At 48.0% G+C, this 17,964-nt stretch overlaps 6 protein-coding genes across 6 annotated transcripts; 4 read left to right on the plus strand and 2 right to left on the minus strand.

The window, feature by feature from the left end:
- Positions 1 to 537: 537 nt before the first annotated feature.
- On the minus strand, positions 538 to 1,293 carry FPOAC1_010783 (uncharacterized protein; the record flags this gene model as incomplete). Its single annotated transcript, XM_044855172.1, has 1 exon — positions 538 to 1,293. The coding sequence occupies one exon, from the start codon at positions 1,291 to 1,293 to the stop codon at positions 538 to 540; it is 756 nt and encodes a 251-aa protein (XP_044702485.1).
- A 1,259-nt stretch (positions 1,294 to 2,552) lies between these two features.
- Positions 2,553 to 2,814, plus strand: FPOAC1_010784 (uncharacterized protein; the record flags this gene model as incomplete). The annotated part of the gene is made up of 2 exons (XM_044855173.1): positions 2,553 to 2,610; positions 2,675 to 2,814. The coding sequence occupies 2 exons, from the start codon at positions 2,553 to 2,555 to the stop codon at positions 2,812 to 2,814; spliced, it is 198 nt and encodes a 65-aa protein (XP_044702486.1).
- A 2,548-nt stretch (positions 2,815 to 5,362) lies between these two features.
- Positions 5,363 to 6,531, plus strand: FPOAC1_010785 (uncharacterized protein; the record flags this gene model as incomplete). Its single annotated transcript, XM_044855174.1, has 3 exons — positions 5,363 to 5,562; positions 5,620 to 5,844; positions 5,901 to 6,531. 3 exons carry the CDS (start codon positions 5,363 to 5,365, stop codon positions 6,529 to 6,531), a joined length of 1,056 nt encoding a protein of 351 aa, XP_044702487.1.
- Positions 6,532 to 8,274: 1,743 nt separating this feature from the next.
- Positions 8,275 to 10,115, minus strand: FPOAC1_010786 (uncharacterized protein; the record flags this gene model as incomplete). Its single annotated transcript, XM_044855175.1, has 5 exons — positions 8,275 to 8,645; positions 8,696 to 9,336; positions 9,392 to 9,727; positions 9,781 to 9,881; positions 9,936 to 10,115. The coding sequence occupies 5 exons, from the start codon at positions 10,113 to 10,115 to the stop codon at positions 8,275 to 8,277; spliced, it is 1,629 nt and encodes a 542-aa protein (XP_044702488.1).
- Positions 10,116 to 13,063: 2,948 nt separating this feature from the next.
- Positions 13,064 to 15,049, plus strand: FPOAC1_010787 (uncharacterized protein; the record flags this gene model as incomplete). Its single annotated transcript, XM_044855176.1, has 1 exon — positions 13,064 to 15,049. The coding sequence occupies one exon, from the start codon at positions 13,064 to 13,066 to the stop codon at positions 15,047 to 15,049; it is 1,986 nt and encodes a 661-aa protein (XP_044702489.1).
- Positions 15,050 to 16,038: 989 nt separating this feature from the next.
- On the plus strand, positions 16,039 to 17,451 carry FPOAC1_010788 (uncharacterized protein; the record flags this gene model as incomplete). Its single annotated transcript, XM_044855177.1, has 1 exon — positions 16,039 to 17,451. One exon carries the CDS (start codon positions 16,039 to 16,041, stop codon positions 17,449 to 17,451), a length of 1,413 nt encoding a protein of 470 aa, XP_044702490.1.
- Between the last annotated feature and the right edge of the window lie 513 nt (positions 17,452 to 17,964).

Raw genomic sequence — 17,964 nt, forward strand, 5'->3', positions numbered from 1 at the left:
GCCCCCACACATCTGCCATCAGGAGTTCTATCTGCATGGGCATTGTTCTTTTGTTTTTTTCTTTCACCTGGGGAACTGTTGGCACTGTCAAGTATTTGACGCCCCTTTTTGTGGTATTCTGTCAACTGGCCAGGCAAGTTGCGTTAACACAATGTGGCTCGGACGTCAGAATACTTTGTCAACGACTATGTAATCCTGTCAGTACCTACCTAGACGTGGATTAAGAATAGTAATGCAGCATTGCCCCATGAATTATCAGTTTCCGCAAGTCTTACTAGTAGTTGCATCGAAAAGTGATATGTCGCATGTTGCGATTTTGAAGACCAAGCTTCTGAGTTCAGATTAATCATGAATGAGGTTTATTGTCTGTAGCTGACTGTTAGATGAGGGTGTTGACAAACCCAACTCTACCTTATGAGCATAGAATAAAAGAAGAGGAAAAAAAATCATCATCGTCATCATCAAGAGATTTACCCTTGTGTCACCATAAACGCCAGGGCCTCTAAGTCTAGAAGCAGCATCTGTTAAACCACCAGCTCACGCCTCAACGGTGTCCCGCCACTTCTTGTAGTCATCATACTCCAGAGTAGTCTTCTTGCCCTGGTAGCGCGTAACCTTGAGATCCAAGTCCTTCCAGCGGCCCCGGCTGCCAGTCCACCCGGCCTTGCGGATGAGGCTGAATAACGTCTCATCCTTGGTCCAACCCTGCTCAGAGGCGACATCGGGGAGATATGTGGAGCCGTAGCGGCGGCCGCGGTCGTGGAAGGAGAGCCGGATGCCATGAACGCCAATCTCCCAGTCAAAGATGTCATCGACCTCTTCAAAGTCGGTGAGTAACGTGACTGCGACCTGCAGCGTCGGCAGCTCAGACTTTCTGATGGGAGAGAAGCGGGTGTCGTGGAGGGCGGATATGAGAGCGTACTCTGGGATGCCTTCGGAGAGATCTTGAGATTCAAAGGTGCCGATGCAGCCGCGCAGCATGGGTTCGCCGTCGTCCATGGTGTTCCATGTCACGAATAGCGGGGCGGAGCTTGGGGGAATAGGCAGGGAAGAAGTGCTTGTAGCGGGTGTTGAGGCACTTAGCGAGGTCGATGAAGACGAGGATGAAGCACTGGCGTCAGGGACCGCGAGATGTTGAAGGCTGGGATCGTCGAGAGCTTTGGGCGACGTGAGCTCCGACTCTGGCGAAGGAGCCGAAAGTTCCTGGATTTCCTCCAAAGTCAGGGCCTTTCGGTTGTTGAGATGAGCATCGAGCGTCTCAAAGCAAGTGAGACAGTGTTCCTTGGTAGCCATCGGAATAAGTAGACTGGAAAAAGAGTCAGGAGACTTTGTTAGAAATGGAGTGGTTGTTACGACTGGAAGCAGAGGCGGCAAGAGATTGCGCCTTGAGCAAGAGCACGGGACGAAAGAGACTGTCAGACGTAGAGGCACCGAAGTAGAGAATGCGATGGAGAGGATAGCAACTGCAGAGTGTGGAAGAGGGAAGAGAAGCAGATGAATTAAGCAGAGAGAGAGAGAGAGATGGTTAAACATGGAGGGGTAATTCACTCTGTGGAACTTGGTGTGCTCGACTCAGTGACAACAAACCCAATTTAAAGACCAATACAATTCAACTAACAGAGTCATGAAGAGGGGCTCAAGGCCGCTAGAGTTAGGATATTGCTTGGAAAAGCTGCATTAAGCTAAAAGCGTCATAATTGCTATGGTTGGAAAAGGAAGCTCTGCTGGCTTATCCTCTAAAGGCGGGAACCTTGAGCTAATGTATCTCTACTAAGGCGGTTCAGGCCTGAATCACCGGGCCCACGATCATTGCCCACTAGAAGTCAAGTTAACCTTTTTTCCCGTAACGGACTGGGACCCGTCCATATCTAACTTTAAAAGGTAATCTTTGCTTGGAGAAAAGAGAGAATTTGATCGGATGAAACAACTACTACGCTACAGTGGGCATTAAATATGACAATATGATACCAGGGTATGAGAAATCGTGGAGAGGCGAAGCAAGCTGTAGCGATGATGCTGATACAAAGCCAAGTATCATCTTGCAACCGGAAGGTGGACAGCCGCCAGTTTGATCATCGCGCCCCGGTTACGGAATCGCCCAACTCCATGTTTCAAGCCCAGGATCCGACTCTTAATTCTTGATGATTCATCTTTAATGCTGGGATTTCACATTCAAGAGCTTACGAAGCTCTTGAAGGTCAAGCGTCGGCTACTTCAGGTCCCGAACAAGGCGCATGGAGTAGGTAGCAGTGGGCGCTTGAATACCGGGACTGATGTCCTCAAACACGTCTCACGAAGCTTATTCGGTGTCTCGAGTTGTAAACATAAATCTGGGGGGGAGGTATATCATCTTTGAGATGCAGAGCTGTAGTACAAATAGCCGTGTTTTTCCAGCCAAAGCCAAGTATCTCCTCATGCTGAGCATCTCAATCTAAACTCTTCCTCACTTTAGTTTCTCCGTTCAGTCTTTCTTTCTCGTCGCCGGTCGACACCTCAATTCATTTTCTACCAAACCAACTTACAATCACTCAACTTTCCTTCAATCAATCAAGATGAAGTTCCAACTCTTCACCCTTATCGCTCTTGTCTCTGCTGCCTCTGCCGGCTTGAGTAAGTTTACAAACTTGTCTCCATTTCAAATGGAAAAAAAAAAAACCATCTAACATCTTCCAAGTCAAGCGAGTCGATGTCAACGTTCCCGCCATGACAGACGCACAGGGCAACGTTGTTGTTTTCAACGCTGCCGAGGTCCCCACCAGGAAGCGAGCCATCGCCCAGCAGAAGCAGCAACAACAGCAAAAGAAGAAGTACTGATTTAATAAACTCTCGGCCCAGGTACTTGGGTGCTCGAGATGGAGGTGGACCTCGTAATGAACAGACGGACGGACGGACGGGACGGTTGCCTCTTCGCGCAAAGAGACAAAATCCAACCAAATCCAATCCGATGACTTGAGGGATCCCAAGACAATAATAGCGGTTGATTTTTTGGGCTTGTTTAGAATAGGATGTAAGGTTCGAGAAATGGAAGCACTGCTCACTTGAGCTATTGTGAAATCATGTTGTCTTTCTTGTAGTTATGTTGTAAGACGCAGTCATCTTTGACGTGGTAAAGTAAAGCCGCTTGGCTCGTGAAACTCTGTGGCAGTGAAAAGAAAGAATGTGAGATTGGTTTGTTATTATGCAAAATCTATACTGAAGTCCTTCTCATCACTATTCTTCCATTGTTGCGTTGTTTATCTCGCTATAGTGGCCAAGTTGAATGAGAGCTAGCCAATCATGTTTCGATCCGATGATTCAAGAGGGGGGGCCAGGTCACCGCATTGAATACCTAAAAGAGTTGACATGTTTCGGGCATCTAGTAAGCTGGCATCCTCCTTATTAAATACTACGTATACGTAGGCCTAGACTACTAAGGTATCGTTGAGTTTTCGAATGAACGTGATGCTATGTTCCTAAATAGGTCATAGTGTTCAACCTATTTTAAGACCCATGGGAAAAAGCGACATACAAGTCTCACAACAACGTCCTGGCATAGAGTCAAAACACATCATCGAAGCTATCCTATTCAAGCTACCTACATGATGCGATGTGACCGCAATCAGCCTTGCGGGCCCTGAAAAACCATCCACTCAACTCGAGCCCCCCACAGACCCTAGATCCCCAATTGTGATGACATGGCTTGGCAACTATTGGAAGGCCCTACGAGTAGTCTCAGTCCTTCCAACTTCTAGCTGTATAGTTACTCCGTAGCTGCAATTATTTGTGGCCAAATATCCAATCCTTGTCGTTGCTGCTGCTGCTACGGATACTTGGTGACTATTCTTCCTCTGTCTATCAAGACCAGCTCGTTGGTAGAAACAGACCGACACATAGAAAGGATCGAGGCGCAGCTCGCTAATAACACTCTATGCAGCCAAGATGATATTCCCAGATTTTTGGTCATGGCTTCTATTCTCGGTACCTCATGATTTCATTCTCAACTCTCATCCGTTGACCGACCCAACCTCTTGGTGAATACATCCTAGTTTCAGCCCCCACTCAGCGCACTTTTTTACCTATTCCATCGCCACTTTTCCCCCTTCTCAAGCTCGATTCCTTGGGATATTCGATGAGGCAATGCATTTCCCCCTCTCTCTAGGCAAAGTTTGGTGATTTGAGTCCACTATGCAACAGTGTCATGACCACAGTCTATAATTCCTCTTGTTGCTATTTACAGGACTAACGAGTGGATAGAGGGGATTGACTCTCGTTTTTCAAAATGAAACTCAAAATCAGCCTTGCCGTTTTCAAGAACCAAGATGGTCTCGATCCTGGAGCCATGGGCGTTAAAATGCCTCTCTCTTCAAGTCCTAGAGGGCCCTTGGCGTGTGCACTGCGCTGCCTCGCGCTTAACCCTGGCGTCAGTTTGGAAGGATTCTTTCATTTACCGTTCGAGGACCCCCTCAACTCCGTCTCCGGAGGGGCCGTTGAGTTTTAGCTAGGCTAGGTAGTAAGACAGAGGCAAAGAGGATGGCTTGCAGCTTTTGTTTCCTCCCTTTCTTATGGCTGAAGCTGAAAAAGCCCAGCTGACTTCGAGGCTGACTCTGTTATCTCAACTCTGAGAAGAGCAATCTTTCTTTGACGAGTCCCCCCAAACCATCTCTTCGTAGGCTTGTAACTAATCGTAGTGAACAGAATTGGACTTTGTTTTACCGCCAGCAAATCAACAGCTCTGTGTCATGTTGCAAAGTCCCCTCTGTCTGAGCTGTTCAACCATCTGTCAGCAAGCTCTCCTCTCAGCCGTAGCCCTCCATCAGCACTAAGCCCAATTTCAGTTGAGCAACCCGGCAAGGCGTCACTCTGGGCTGCACAATGGTGGAGCGATGGCTCACCATCCCTGGCCCCATTGATATTGAGCAAGAGGGCTGAGTTCACTCGGGCTGCGGGGAGCGGAGGCAGAGGCTTGATTCGTTGTATGCAGTCCAGTGCAGTAGCTGGCAGTAAATAAATAAGAAGGCTGGCCCCCTTCTCCGACAAGAACTGTTGATGCTCAAATGACCGACTCTTGAAAAATAAGAAAACTTGAGGTTTTGCAGGACCACAATCACAATACAATACAACGCACGCGGGACGAAGGCGAAACAGAACTGGCACGACAGCTACAGAGCACAACACAACAGAATACCCAAACAGCCCCATGACCGTGATTTCACACCTGTAACCGTCTGTTACTGTATGAGAGGCGAACAACCCCAAAATCAAAACCGTTGAGAAAACAAGACTCTGAAGGAGAGGAAACGGACAACGGCACAGTCCAGTCCGGGGCATATTCACCAGACACCTCAAAAACACTCACAACATAAAGAAACACCGACGGCACAGCATGGTTCTAAACGGAAACCATCGTGCTCAGGCACAATTTGACAGATCAAAATGGCGTGCAATAGTCCTCGTCCCCACATGGGCCATTCAACTATGTCTTTCCATGGGCATGATGGGCCTTTTCGCCTATAGACTGGGCGACAGCATGAAGGCGAACAAAGATGGGGACAAAAAGAATGATGACCCTACAATTGAGATCGTGTAAGTGGGCACAAGAAGCACCTAGCCAAGTTCATTGTTTACTGACCGTGCGAATAGATGGGAGGCTACCAATGTGGCCCTGTGGTTCGTCGCGTCTCTATGCAGTTTCGTCGAAATCGCCAAATATTTTGCAGAGGCCTTGACGCCGTGGACTATGCTCTTCACGCACGTCATCAAGTTGACCTGTGCTATTGCCACTCTTGCCCTTGACATTGTTGTTTACACCGAGAAGCACGATAAGCACTACTCACTCGTAGCTCTGGCATTGGACTGTGCCTTCATGTAAGTCCCCGTCATCACAGAACCTTATCAGTGGTTCTTGTACTAACATCCACTAGCATCACCTCCCTCGTCTTGGTATTCTACTCAGTGCGGAGATACCGTCGCCTCTCCGCTTATGACGAATATACCCACCCTGTCAACGTCAAGCCGTATGGTTTCAACGACGATGTTGAGCGCGATACTTCATACGCTCGACAGTCAACCGACAAGCACTACTCCTCAGCCTCTTCCAGATCGAGCATCATCTCTAAGCGTGAATCTGTCGAAATGGGCACTGTCCAGCGAACGCCCAGCGTATACTCGCACAAGCGTGATACCCAGTTCGACGACTACGTAGCACGCCGCGGCTCCGTGACGAAAGAGCGTATTGGAAGCGGAGACTTTAGCTACGCTGGGGCTCAGGGCGAAGCTCAAGAGCCTGGGGCACTTACACCTACCGGAGCTACGCTTTCCCCCACTCGGCCAAGAGGATATAGCAGCGGGCGAGCAGTCAGCTGGACTAGCGACAGAGGTCTGGTGGCAGTCCCAGAAGAGGAGGATGATTCAGCTGCCGGAAAGGAGTCCAAGTTGGAGAAGGAGAAGAAGGACCGAGAAGCTCTCTTGGGCAACACCCCTCGTGAGAGTGTTGATGGTCCAGCCATTCCCCAGGAAGTCGACCTGTCGGAGCCAAGATGGCAGCGTGAATAAGATGGATCGTGTCAGAAGATATATGAATAGAATGGTCCATGGGGACTGATGCGAGAACAAACCTAAATGGTCCAGGCGGTTTGTGTCTCTGTATGATTGTATATATACCCAGAGGAGAAATGGCGTTTTGGGGAGGTCTATGAACAACATTGTGGCTTGAATGTTGAATCAATTTTATTCATGGCGATCAAAATGAGGAATCTTGACAACTAGAATTACCTTGCTGGGAATAAGAAGTGATTTGTGTTACCTTGTCAGTGTCCTCGAATTGCCACCGAGAATAGCGATGGCATTCCACCTAAGGAAAGATCGAAGGAAATGCTCTATATGAGAGATTAGAGGGAAGAAGCTGGAGACCATGCCTAGACAGGTACTGTAGAAAACTTAGTGCCAACCACGACGATGCAGTGCGTGAATCTCTGCGGACGGATACGGTGTCTCCTCCTTCCGTGTATACCTGATGGTATTAGCGAACCTTACATCGATGTGTTTCGAAGGTAAGATTGAATAAAATCAACCATATTGGCGGTGTTTCTTCGACGCCCGTACACCTATTCGTCATGGCCGCTGAAGAGGTTTGCATGGATACTTTCGTAACAATATGTTAACAAGACTATTTAGCGGTTTGGAGGATAAAAGTCTGGTGAGGAAGTCGTGCATACGAATCCGTAATATACACCCTGCCATGGATATTGTGTAGAGAGCCTCTTAAAAGCAAGTCGCGCCTGATTAGCAGGTAGCACTCTGATGCCTCGATCATGTTCTGATGCATTGCCTGGGATATTGAATATTGGCTGTTAGTAAAGTTAAGCTGTAGGATGATGGCACATGCTTGCAATATTCAACCTTTGAATGTTGTAATAGGAGCACTTCTTTGTCTGATTCATTATTCTGGCATGAGTGGTCAACGAACATCCTGAAGAACCGAGAAATCCCTTTTGTATGATACGTTAAATGGTAGCCGGATCAGGCGAAGTGGTCGGAGAAGTTGGAACACCGGGACTTCGTATATTTGATAAAGGAAATACCCTGAAGGTTGAGCAGGCATAGAAGGTGTAGTATGATCCAAGTTTAAATCGCACAGTATTTGGTGAGGCTCTTTTTCGTATCTTAGGCTCAGACCCTTTGAATAAAAGATTCTCTGGCATCAACGGATCTTTGATATGACGTGAGGGTGTTTCTTCCAAGTCAAGACTGAACCAAACGTGCTCTTCGTATATATGATTGTTGCAGGTCCTCATGTCAGTTGGTAGCAGTTACGGGGCACAGGAAGATCTAGCCGTCAGCCGTCAGCAGTCCAATGATCTTTGCCATCGAACCATGAGCGACTAGGTACCTTATGGTCAATAATCGTCTGATGACTGAATAACTCAGTTATGCAGTCGTTGATGTCAAAGTCTGTTTTGTTGGTGATGGAAGTTACAGTGGAGATCGATCGACCCCGAATGCGGGGTTCAACGGGTGTGCCTTGCATTAGTGGCAGGAGGAAGCTACCCCACTTCTTCCATTCATGACAACCTAGTGATAATTCTACACATAGGTAGGTACCTACTTAGGTAGGTAAGTATCACCTGTTCAGCTGCTACAAACTGCTCACAGTCTACGGAGGGAAGCTTGACCTATAAGATTTCCAAGAATACACGACCGATCCACCAAATAAATACAAACTAATCGCTTCCTTATGGCTTGGCGAATTCCGATTGGAGTTGATAGGCATATACAAGTTCGAATCCGTCTCCCTACCTATCGCTTGAGATCTCTCTCTTTCACCCAAAAACTAAAGATAAAAGCCAACAAGAAGTGCATAGAAGATGAAGCCAGAGTCCAAATGGTAGCAATCTGGTAACTCCACCTCACTTGCTCGGCAATATTGGGCGGTAATTCTTTGATGTACTCCAGACTCTGACGAACCATTTCTTCAACCTCACGAGCTTCGCCCTGATCGGGAAGTCTAGCAATCAACTCTGTCTGAAGAACTTGTTGAAGAATGGCAGACCCAGCGCTGACACCTATGCTAGAACCGAGAGCTCTGAAGAGGTAGGAAGTTGCCACGACAACAGCTGTATCTTCGACTGTAGCATTGGCAAGGAGACCAACAAGGGTCGTGATGAAGGCTAGCTTGGTTAGTCGACTCGGCAAATATGAATGGGTTTCGCTCACATACCACTACCGGTCCCCAAGGCCATAACGACGAGGGCAATGGATGTCCATAGAGTTGATCGGTGCCAGACGGACCAACATATGGGGGCGATCGAAACAAACGCAAAGGCATAGCTAAACAAGTTTAGGAAGAAGAACTTTTCGGTTCTTTTGATGACCCAACCGCTCACAATCGAGGATGCGACAGCGGACATCATCACCGGGACAAGAAGCGAACCACTCTGAATAGCGTTTAGCCCCTGGACGGCCTGGAAGAAAAGAGGTATGTAGAATATTACTGAGATCTGTCCAGCAACGGCAAAGAAGTTCACCAGATACGAGGCGAAAAGAGCGCGATCAAAAATGATATGCCCGGGGGCAAGCGGATACGAAGCAACCTTTAGTTCGACCAATATGAAAAGCCCAAAGAGCACGGGAGTCAAGGACAGGGCAATAAGGGTGATGAAGTGTGACCAGCCTCGATTTGAACCAGAGTCTAGGCCAACAAGAAGTACGACCACGGCTGCCACGAGGGTTAAGGCACCAAGGAAATCTACTTTTCGAACCTTGGAGAGCAAATGATCGTGTTCTACTGATGGGAGATCCAAGACGAAGTAAACCGCAACAAACGCAACAAAACACAGTGGTACTTGACCCAGAAATGACCTGCATACATGTCAGTTTACATCGAATATATTATGGTGATACACTTGAAACTCACCATCGCCAGCCGATCGAATCAGCCATCACTCCTCCAAGGGGAGCCCCTGTGGCAGTACCAGCGAAAAAGAGAAGACTGATCTTCCCTTGCCACATTCCGCGCTCCTTCAATGGCACCAGGTCACTAAGTAGAATAGTGACAACAGAGTTCATGCCTCCTCCACCGATGCCAGATATAGCACGCGCTGTGCAGAGCTGGGCCATTGACTGAGCCAGGCCGCAGCCAAGACAGCCAATGGCAAAGACGACGTAGGCAAAGAGAAGACAATATTTGCGACCAAAGATATCACTTAGTTTACCATAGAGAGGCTGTGCGCTCGTGAGTGTCAGAAAGTAGCTGGCAGTGCGTCAGTCCATGTTCAAACTGGTATTGTATGCTGATAGTCTCACGCTGTAGCAATCCAACTCGTATTGTTGAGGGCATGGAGTTCGTTGCCGATTTTTGCGTAGGTTGCGACGGTTATGAGCTGGTCCGCAGCAGCCAAATAAACCTAGTAAATCATGTAAGTATATCTTGGCCTTCTTTAAAGGCTCAGAATTCTTACGCCAATACCAACAGCTGCCAGAAGGAGATTCATTTTTCTGTCTGAGTACACTCGTGTTGGAATCTGGTCTTCCACACGTTGGCCATTCTCAGTATCTCCGATGCTTGTTCTATTATTTCCATCATCTCTGAGAAGTGGTGAAATTTCAGATGGATTTTCTGAATTCGACATATTCGGCATTTTTACGAAGTTTGCTTGTGTTAGGAACGCGGGTTATAAAACAAGGTGTTCTGTCAGAGCGGTGCCATCGTGTGCTGAATATATATTAAAAAGAAGAGATATAAGTATTAATCTAGAATAGCCTTCAGTAAGACCACTGTCTATGATATAATTATCTATGTTACAATACTCAGACTATTTTCTTACCTTCCGTATCTGACAGTAAGAGTGAGATCTGAGCAGCCATCAGATGAATCTAACGGAGGACATCATGTCGTAAGATACTAGCTTGGCACCGATAAGAGCGAGTGTATCTAGTCAGGGAACAGAGGGAAAACAATGAGGTTTGAAAGCCGTTCAGTTGACTGATGTCCGATGCTAAGTCTGACAGGCATACCGACCCAAGACTGGCCTCAAGATGAGGTTACCATATGCCCAGTGAAACAAAAGAAGCCAAGGGTACTAGCCTGATTGTATGGCTTGCGCACTAATTCTGTCAGACAGAATCTGTTAGACTTCATCTGCGTGATGGGCTGGGCAAATACTATTCGTGCTTGTATCAAGAGGTGTACTACTGCAGGACGAACTGCAGTGATCCAACGATTGGCATTTTCTGCGGTAACACCGATCAACTGAACCACGCATAAGAAACGTATGTCTGCCTCTCCGACGTAGAACATAATCTCAGGCCAAATTTTGTTGTTTGTACAAGAGCCCACTACGCAGTAAGAACTTAGATACGGTAAGACAAAACGCATTGACTACTATTGCCCAGTCCGCATGTTAGTTATTAATGTAACTTTTCTTCTGTTCGTATCATTATCATGATAACACGGTGATATTGACTGAAACGGAAACAAATACGAGAGTTCCAAAGCAATGAGTTGTACCTGAAAGATGATTATTATGGCATTGATGTGAGACATGGAAAGGGTCGGTCAGTTTGAACTACTAACAAGACTCAGATTAGAGACTAATCCGGGTCAAAAGTCGAATATTTTCCTTGATCAATACCAAAGGCGTCGCAGAGGAGAGACAAAAGCGCGTCATGATTATATCCTTTTCAAATGCTTACTGTATATTTTGTCCTTTGAGTGCTCTGGGTGATGAATGCAGTCGGATATTACAGGATTCTATAGAGGGTGGAGCGATGTGATCAGACTCTGCAACTTGTAATTAGCTGTGGAGATACTTGGACGCACGCTGGGGGGATCGATCGCCCCGAGCGTGCATAAGACGTGACGTGTTGAGTTGACGGGCGATCAAGAGCAAGGGTCGCTATAACAAGTTTGCGGATATATGTGCAAAATGATCACTTCGGCATGCTCGGCTTGGTGACGACAAGGCGTGGCGCAGTAGTGCGAATCTCTGAAGAAGAAGTCCTTGTACAGTAAAGAATGGGATATGAATAATTGCAGTCATATGTCCGGAGAGGAGGGAGAAAAGTTAAAAGACGCTTCTGTTTGGTTCAGGTCAACATTTAGTTGATAGGTTTGCCTCTAGCTATTACTTTGGTAGGCTGTGCAACTCCAGTACACTGTAAGACGAGATGAAAAAAGATGGGTCTACGTGCATACCTATTACGAGTCGGCCACCCACGAGGAAGAGCTGCAGTTATCCGGTGTTTTTTTAGTTTATTGGTATCACCATTTGAGTTGTGGTACAAAGCACGAGTATAACCTGTGTTTTCAGGAACAAGGACTACTAAGGTACCTCCTACCTATCTAGGTAGATACTTTAGTAAATGATAATCATGTGGCCTCATATTTTTTTGGAATTGAATTTTCAATGAATCATTATCAACTGCAAATTGAATACCTTTTACTCTTGTTTTCCTTCTTTTCAGCTGGACATGTAAGTAGTTAATTCTTAATTAATGCAGGGGTGGGTGGGAAGTGACGTGAATCCAGCGACAGTGAATCAAGTTCCCCCGCTCAAAACTGGATGGAAATCCAATCTAATGGTCGTTTCACTCTACACACCCTAGTCCTGGTCCTGGTCATAGTTCTCGCCCCGTTAAAAAAAAAAGTCCCCTGCTTGCGGATTGCTATGAACCAGAACTTGACGAACCACAGTCAGAAATGTTGCTCGCCTCCTTCCCCCTCCAAACGGTTCACTTTGGAGCGGCCAAAGAGCCTGCACAAGCCACGACCAAGCCGCCATTTGCCATTCCCGCAGTATGAGCTGCTTTTGCCTTTGCCTTCCTTTGCTTTGCATGATCCTTAAGAGAACGCCCAAATCCCAACGGCCTGGTCCAAACTTTTAGACTGACCGGTTATGGCAGTTTCTCGATGAAACCCTACCTTTCAGTACTAAGCTACCTAGGTAGTTAGACTAAGTAGGTACCTAGCCAAGTAAAGTAAACTGCCCGGGCAAGGCAGGAAACATTCAATGGCAGGTGGAAGAATACCAAGACGCAAGACCCGACCCAAACCTGCCTAATACCAAGAGATGGATCGACTCGAGGCCTCCTTCCCTTGGTTAATTCTGTTTCGCCTTTCATCTCACATCAACTTTTTGCTCCTTCCTTGTTTACTTTATTCCTCATTGAAGAACTTTTCCTTCTTTCTATTTTCTTTATCTACATATTCTTTCTCTCTTTCACTCTCTCACACATTGAACACATCCCACTTAGATGGAAGTTTGTCCCACTTGATTCAACATCGATCTAAACCCACTGCTCCTGTTCCATCTATTCATTCTCTGCTGGTTTCACCTGTTTCTCGTCTCTCCCTTCCCCACTTGATTTCTACTTGGATGCTCCCTCGAGGGGCGTGTTTCCCGTGATCCCCTTCGGTCCATATTATCTAAAGGATTCCAGGGCCCGGCATTTCATGCGTATTAGTTACCCAGCCTTTTGCATTACTTTGCTGTCGCGTCCCCCGGTTGCACTTGTTTTAACTTGCTTCAAGTTAACGGCATTATCCCTCCCCGTCGTCCCAGGTTGACACGACAGATTTCGTCTCATCATGGCTACCATGTTGAACACAAACTCTCTGCAACCGCCTAAAACGGGCTCCTCTCGCTGGTCTAAAGCTCTTCCGGATGTCCCAGGTCCCAACGATCCAAGCTTTTATGACGATTATTACGAGGAAGCTTCCCCTCGTCTGCCACCAGCAAAAGAACTTCCTCCACCACCGCCGCGCTCTACTAGCATAGGCAGCGCAAATCCAAAGTCATTGCCACCGTCACTGCCTCCGTTGCATCTGCTTTCAGTCAATTTCCCTCCATCTGGTCCGCCCAAAATGGCGATCCCACGTCGACCCATAGGCAAGCTATCAGCGAATCCACCACCACTACCTCAAAAGGAGTCCCAACTGCCATCTCCATCGCAAACACCTCCCTCACCGTCAGACTCGCTGTCGAGTATTTTATCAGCTTACTCACACTCCTCGGGTGAATCGCTGGTCAGATCGCCAGACGAAGCTAATCGCAGTACTCTCCAAAGTGACGCAAATACATCCACGAGCCACCAAGTTCCACCTGCCAACACCAAGACTGGCACGTTGGAAAGCGCCCCCACCCGGCAACACCAGTTTCAGCAACACCAACATCAACAATATGATGCACCCAAGTTGCCTGCCAAGGATTTTCGACCACCACCACTTCCTTCCAAAAACACAAAGTATCATCTTCCTGCAACTCCTGCTCCCATTCGGAAACCAGTCCCAGAGAAAAAGTCACCTGAACTGAACTCGCCGTCGTCTCAGTCTCAGTCCCAGCCCCAGCCCCAGCAGCAGCAGCAGCCTCAACTTTGGCGTCGTCGATCTTCAAAAACCGACCGGGGCATTGAGCTTCCCGACCTGACGCTTGTGTCTAGTCACGGATCAACCGCCGCAACACAACCTACTGTTGCACAGCCACCACCTGTTCAACAACAGCCTCCATCAGTCTCCACAGCTCCGACCTGGCAGCCTGGGAGCACCAACCCAGCAGCTCCTGCTGGCCAGGACATACGGCAGGCGCCAGCTGCTGAGCAGGTGCTTGAGAGCCCGACCATGGGTGGCAACAGCTCTAAACTCAACCGTCTCAGGGACAAGCTCCAGTTTCACCGAAGAGGGAAATCCTCGAGCGACACTACCAAGTCTCCAACCCAGCGATATGGGGCACACCGCCCTCCTACTCCTGAATACCAGAAGGAAGATATCAAAACACCTATCGTGGATTCGGTTGTTTCACCTCTATCGCCCGCTTCATCTCCAGAGCCTGTCGCGCAGGTGTCGCCAGAGCTTCCTGATGATATCCCCCAAATATCTCCCCAGCACCAAAACCAGGAGCCTTTGAGAAACACAGGCAGCATTACGCGGAAAGCTATTTCAGCTCCCAAGCTTTCAAGTCCCGAGCAGGATAAGCCCTTCTCTGAATCATTGGATTTGAAGAATGTATCTCCGCCGGTAGGATCACTGCCTTCTCCGCTCACTGATTCAAAGGGCAGTGGATCATCCAGTAGTGATACTGCGGTCCACCAGGTCCAACCTCCCGTAGAGGTACCTTCTAGGTTCCCGCCACGAGATTCATCCACTCGATCGAATGCTCTGCCCCGACAATTATCAGCTGAACACGACCCACGGCTGGTTTCATCGGATTCTCAAGGGCCTCTTTACAGAGGCAGAGATGGTACTTTGTATCCGGAAATGAAGGTCATGCAAGAGTACGACCCGCAAGTCGCATATTTCCCCAAACAGTCCGAAAATCCCATTGTAGACGGCACTATTTTCAAAGCACCACCTCTGAAGAAGTCACACTTCTCTTGTTATCATGGACATAAGACGATGAATCGCCGGACCAACAGATATTACCCATTAACATGTCAAACTTGCGACAAGTCGGATGTTGAAGATCGATGGACTTGCACTTTCTGCCATTTACGAATATGCGAACCCTGCGTGAAAAAGCTTCACAACAACAGCAATGACCTCCGCCGTATGGTTGACACCCTTCAGCTTACGGCATGATTCTACGTACACCAGCACCACCACCGCCCGAATTTTTTTTATAAGACTCATCAGACATCTACAACTTTTTACAGCCATAACATTCGCACATATCGTTATTGTGCCTTTTCTTTTGTTACGTATAGAGGATTATCGCGGGATTGCTTTGTTTGATACATTGCATGTATTATATGAGAAGGTTATGGAAGAAATCGCCGAGGAAGGATATATACGCCGCACGATATTATTTGTTGCGGATCGAATGATACCACGCTTGCTATCAGCAGCACACCTGCCAGAACGGATGCGAAAAGAGGAAATGAAGGGGACATACTATCCAAATGTTGCTAGTCTGATCTCACGATATCAAAGAAAGAGATAGGCTCGTGTTTACTACTCTGATACCGCAATCTGAAGGATGCGGATTATCCTGATACCCTAGATGGGATCGCCTTAGGTACTCATGAATGCTGAGAAGAACTCTTGTTCCAAAGGCCAATAACGACATACATCAAGTGAAACTATCGATGTTCGGGCTGGGATGTGATCCGGTGCAATTCTTGAAGGGATGAACGAAGGAGCTTCCGTGAGCGAGTTACACCAGATGCCATGAGATTTGACATTTGTAGACCTCTTACATAATGTTAAACTCAATTGATCTGCCGTGATTCTAGTCAAACATTTACATTCCTCAGGTGGTTCCTAATAACTTACCTAGGCTGAACATTCGTCTCAGAGCTCCCTTTGCGAGTTTGCGTCTCAGCTCAGCTAGTCAGGTTCCAAGTCCGCGTTCGGCGCGTTGCAGGATCGAGGATCAGCCACTGCAGGCCCAGCTGCTCCACTCGTACCTTACTTTACCGTAGGCCGTGCTCCAGCTAAACGGAACCCGCCGTAGCTTACCGGTACCTACCCGTAGCCCAAGCGACCCTTACCTCCTTCATCACAATAAACATTTACTAAAACATCCCATTCCCATTCCATCTCAAGACAGATTGCGAAGAGGGGTCAACATGTCCACATTGCAACGCTCGAAATCCATCCGGAAACCTGCCCCTTCCGCTTCCACCACTACAAAGACAACAAGAACCACCGCTGCTGCTACAAGTTCCCCAGATGCAGATCACACACCGAGTCGTCTCCCCGTCAAGCCTTTGACCCGAAGTGCAACGGCTTCAAGCACTACAACAAGGACATTGAGGAATGGTGCATCCGGTATTTCAAGGACAACTTCTGTCAAACAGCCTACTAAACCAGCAACATCGGAACCTGCGAAGAGAGAAACTAGGTATCCTCCTTCAACGACAACTACGAGAACTCGACCAGCGGTGAGGCCGACCTCAGCAGATGGACCAACTCAAGCTACCAGGAAGGCTCCAGCCCCTTCACATACGCGTGCTAAGAGCACCGCGACCGGATTGAAGAATACACCTGCATTGAGACCGGCTTCATCGACCTCGTCGGCTAGTAGTACCACAACTACGAGCACTACCACCACCACTGCTACTAAGTCGACTCGCACCCTACGCTCTTCGACAACGCCCAAGGCAGAAAAGTCCTCTGGTGCTGTGCCTCGCCTTCGACCAGCCTTCTCGACCCTCCAACAGCACTATTCACCTGCCAAGTCTTCCGCGCCGAAACCCCTAACCTCAACGTTCCTCGCACCACCCTCGCCGTCAAAGCTTCCTGCTAATGTCGCCGCATCTGCAGAGACAAGCAAGCTACAGACCGAACTGCTACAACTGCATCTCCTGCATCGGGATGCACCCGCTGTAGATGCTGCGTGGAGAGCTAGTGCTGAGCGCAAGCTAGGAGAACAATTCTCGAATCTTGCTGCTGAGAGCAAACAAGTTGACGATCAAGAGAAGGCGGAGGTCGAGAAGGAGAATGTCCTAGCGCTGCGTAAATGGGCTGTTGGTGGTGGCCTAGAAGAGCGCATCCAGGTACTGGACTCGGTTATGAGTGGTCTCTGGGCGCTGGAGGAACCCGGTGGTCGCTACGCCAGGGCTGTGAGACGCTTCGAGCGATGGGTTGAAGCGATGTGTGAGATTGAAGAGGCACGGCGCGAGGGCGGTGCTTTACTGCAAGAAAGCGATGTGCTTTTCATTGGCGAACTTGATTCTACGTGGAAAGATGAATGCGCCGGTTTGGTCCGACGATTGGATACCCTGAAGCGACAGCTTAGTCAACTGGGAGATTTTCCAAAAGAAGATCAAGAGGAGGATGATACCAAGGGGCGATCGAGTCTGCAACGCATGGTGGAAGGGTCACGGGAACTCGTTCATGGCATGCTGACGGAATTGAATGTCATGGAGGATATTGAGCGCGATGCGCTTGCGCGTGAAGATGACTGGATCGAGAGGATGAACCGAGATGAGGACGCGGATGATACCCCAAGAGCTGGAGCAGTTTGGAGAGCTGTGTAAGACGGAGCAACATGTTGGGCATGTTTCGAGCGCACTTCCTGAAATATCAGATTAATCAACGTGGCATATAGCATAGACATGAGCGGCATCACAGCAGACGATTCACTTTCTTCATGTAATGAATAGATTGACTTTCTCCCCCTTCCTTATCAACTCAGAACAGAGCCGTCATATCAGTCCATTAGTTGTCTTGTCCTACAATGAAGCCAAGCCGAGTGGAACGTGCTCTCTATCTATCATTTGTTGTTCGCATAAATCGACGGGATATCAATTGAAAACAGACATTTCGCATTCAAACGTCAAGTCTTTGGGCTCCGAGTTCTAGCTCGCCAGAAAGCTGCTGATGTTTTTGTTTTTGTTTTCTTTTTCTGTGTTGTGGTTTGTGTTGTCATGCCTTGGAAGCTCCCCGACCTTAAACGAACGCCCTCTAGATGGTTTCCACGCAAAAGCCAAGTGTTGTCGTGAAGAAATAGCAAAGTCATAAATAGTAGGAAAAGAATGGAACCGGGGTAC

Source organism: Fusarium poae, chromosome 4 (genome assembly GCF_019609905.1).
Source record: "Fusarium poae strain DAOMC 252244 chromosome 4, whole genome shotgun sequence".
NCBI classification, from domain to species: Eukaryota; Fungi; Ascomycota; class Sordariomycetes; order Hypocreales; family Nectriaceae; genus Fusarium; species Fusarium poae.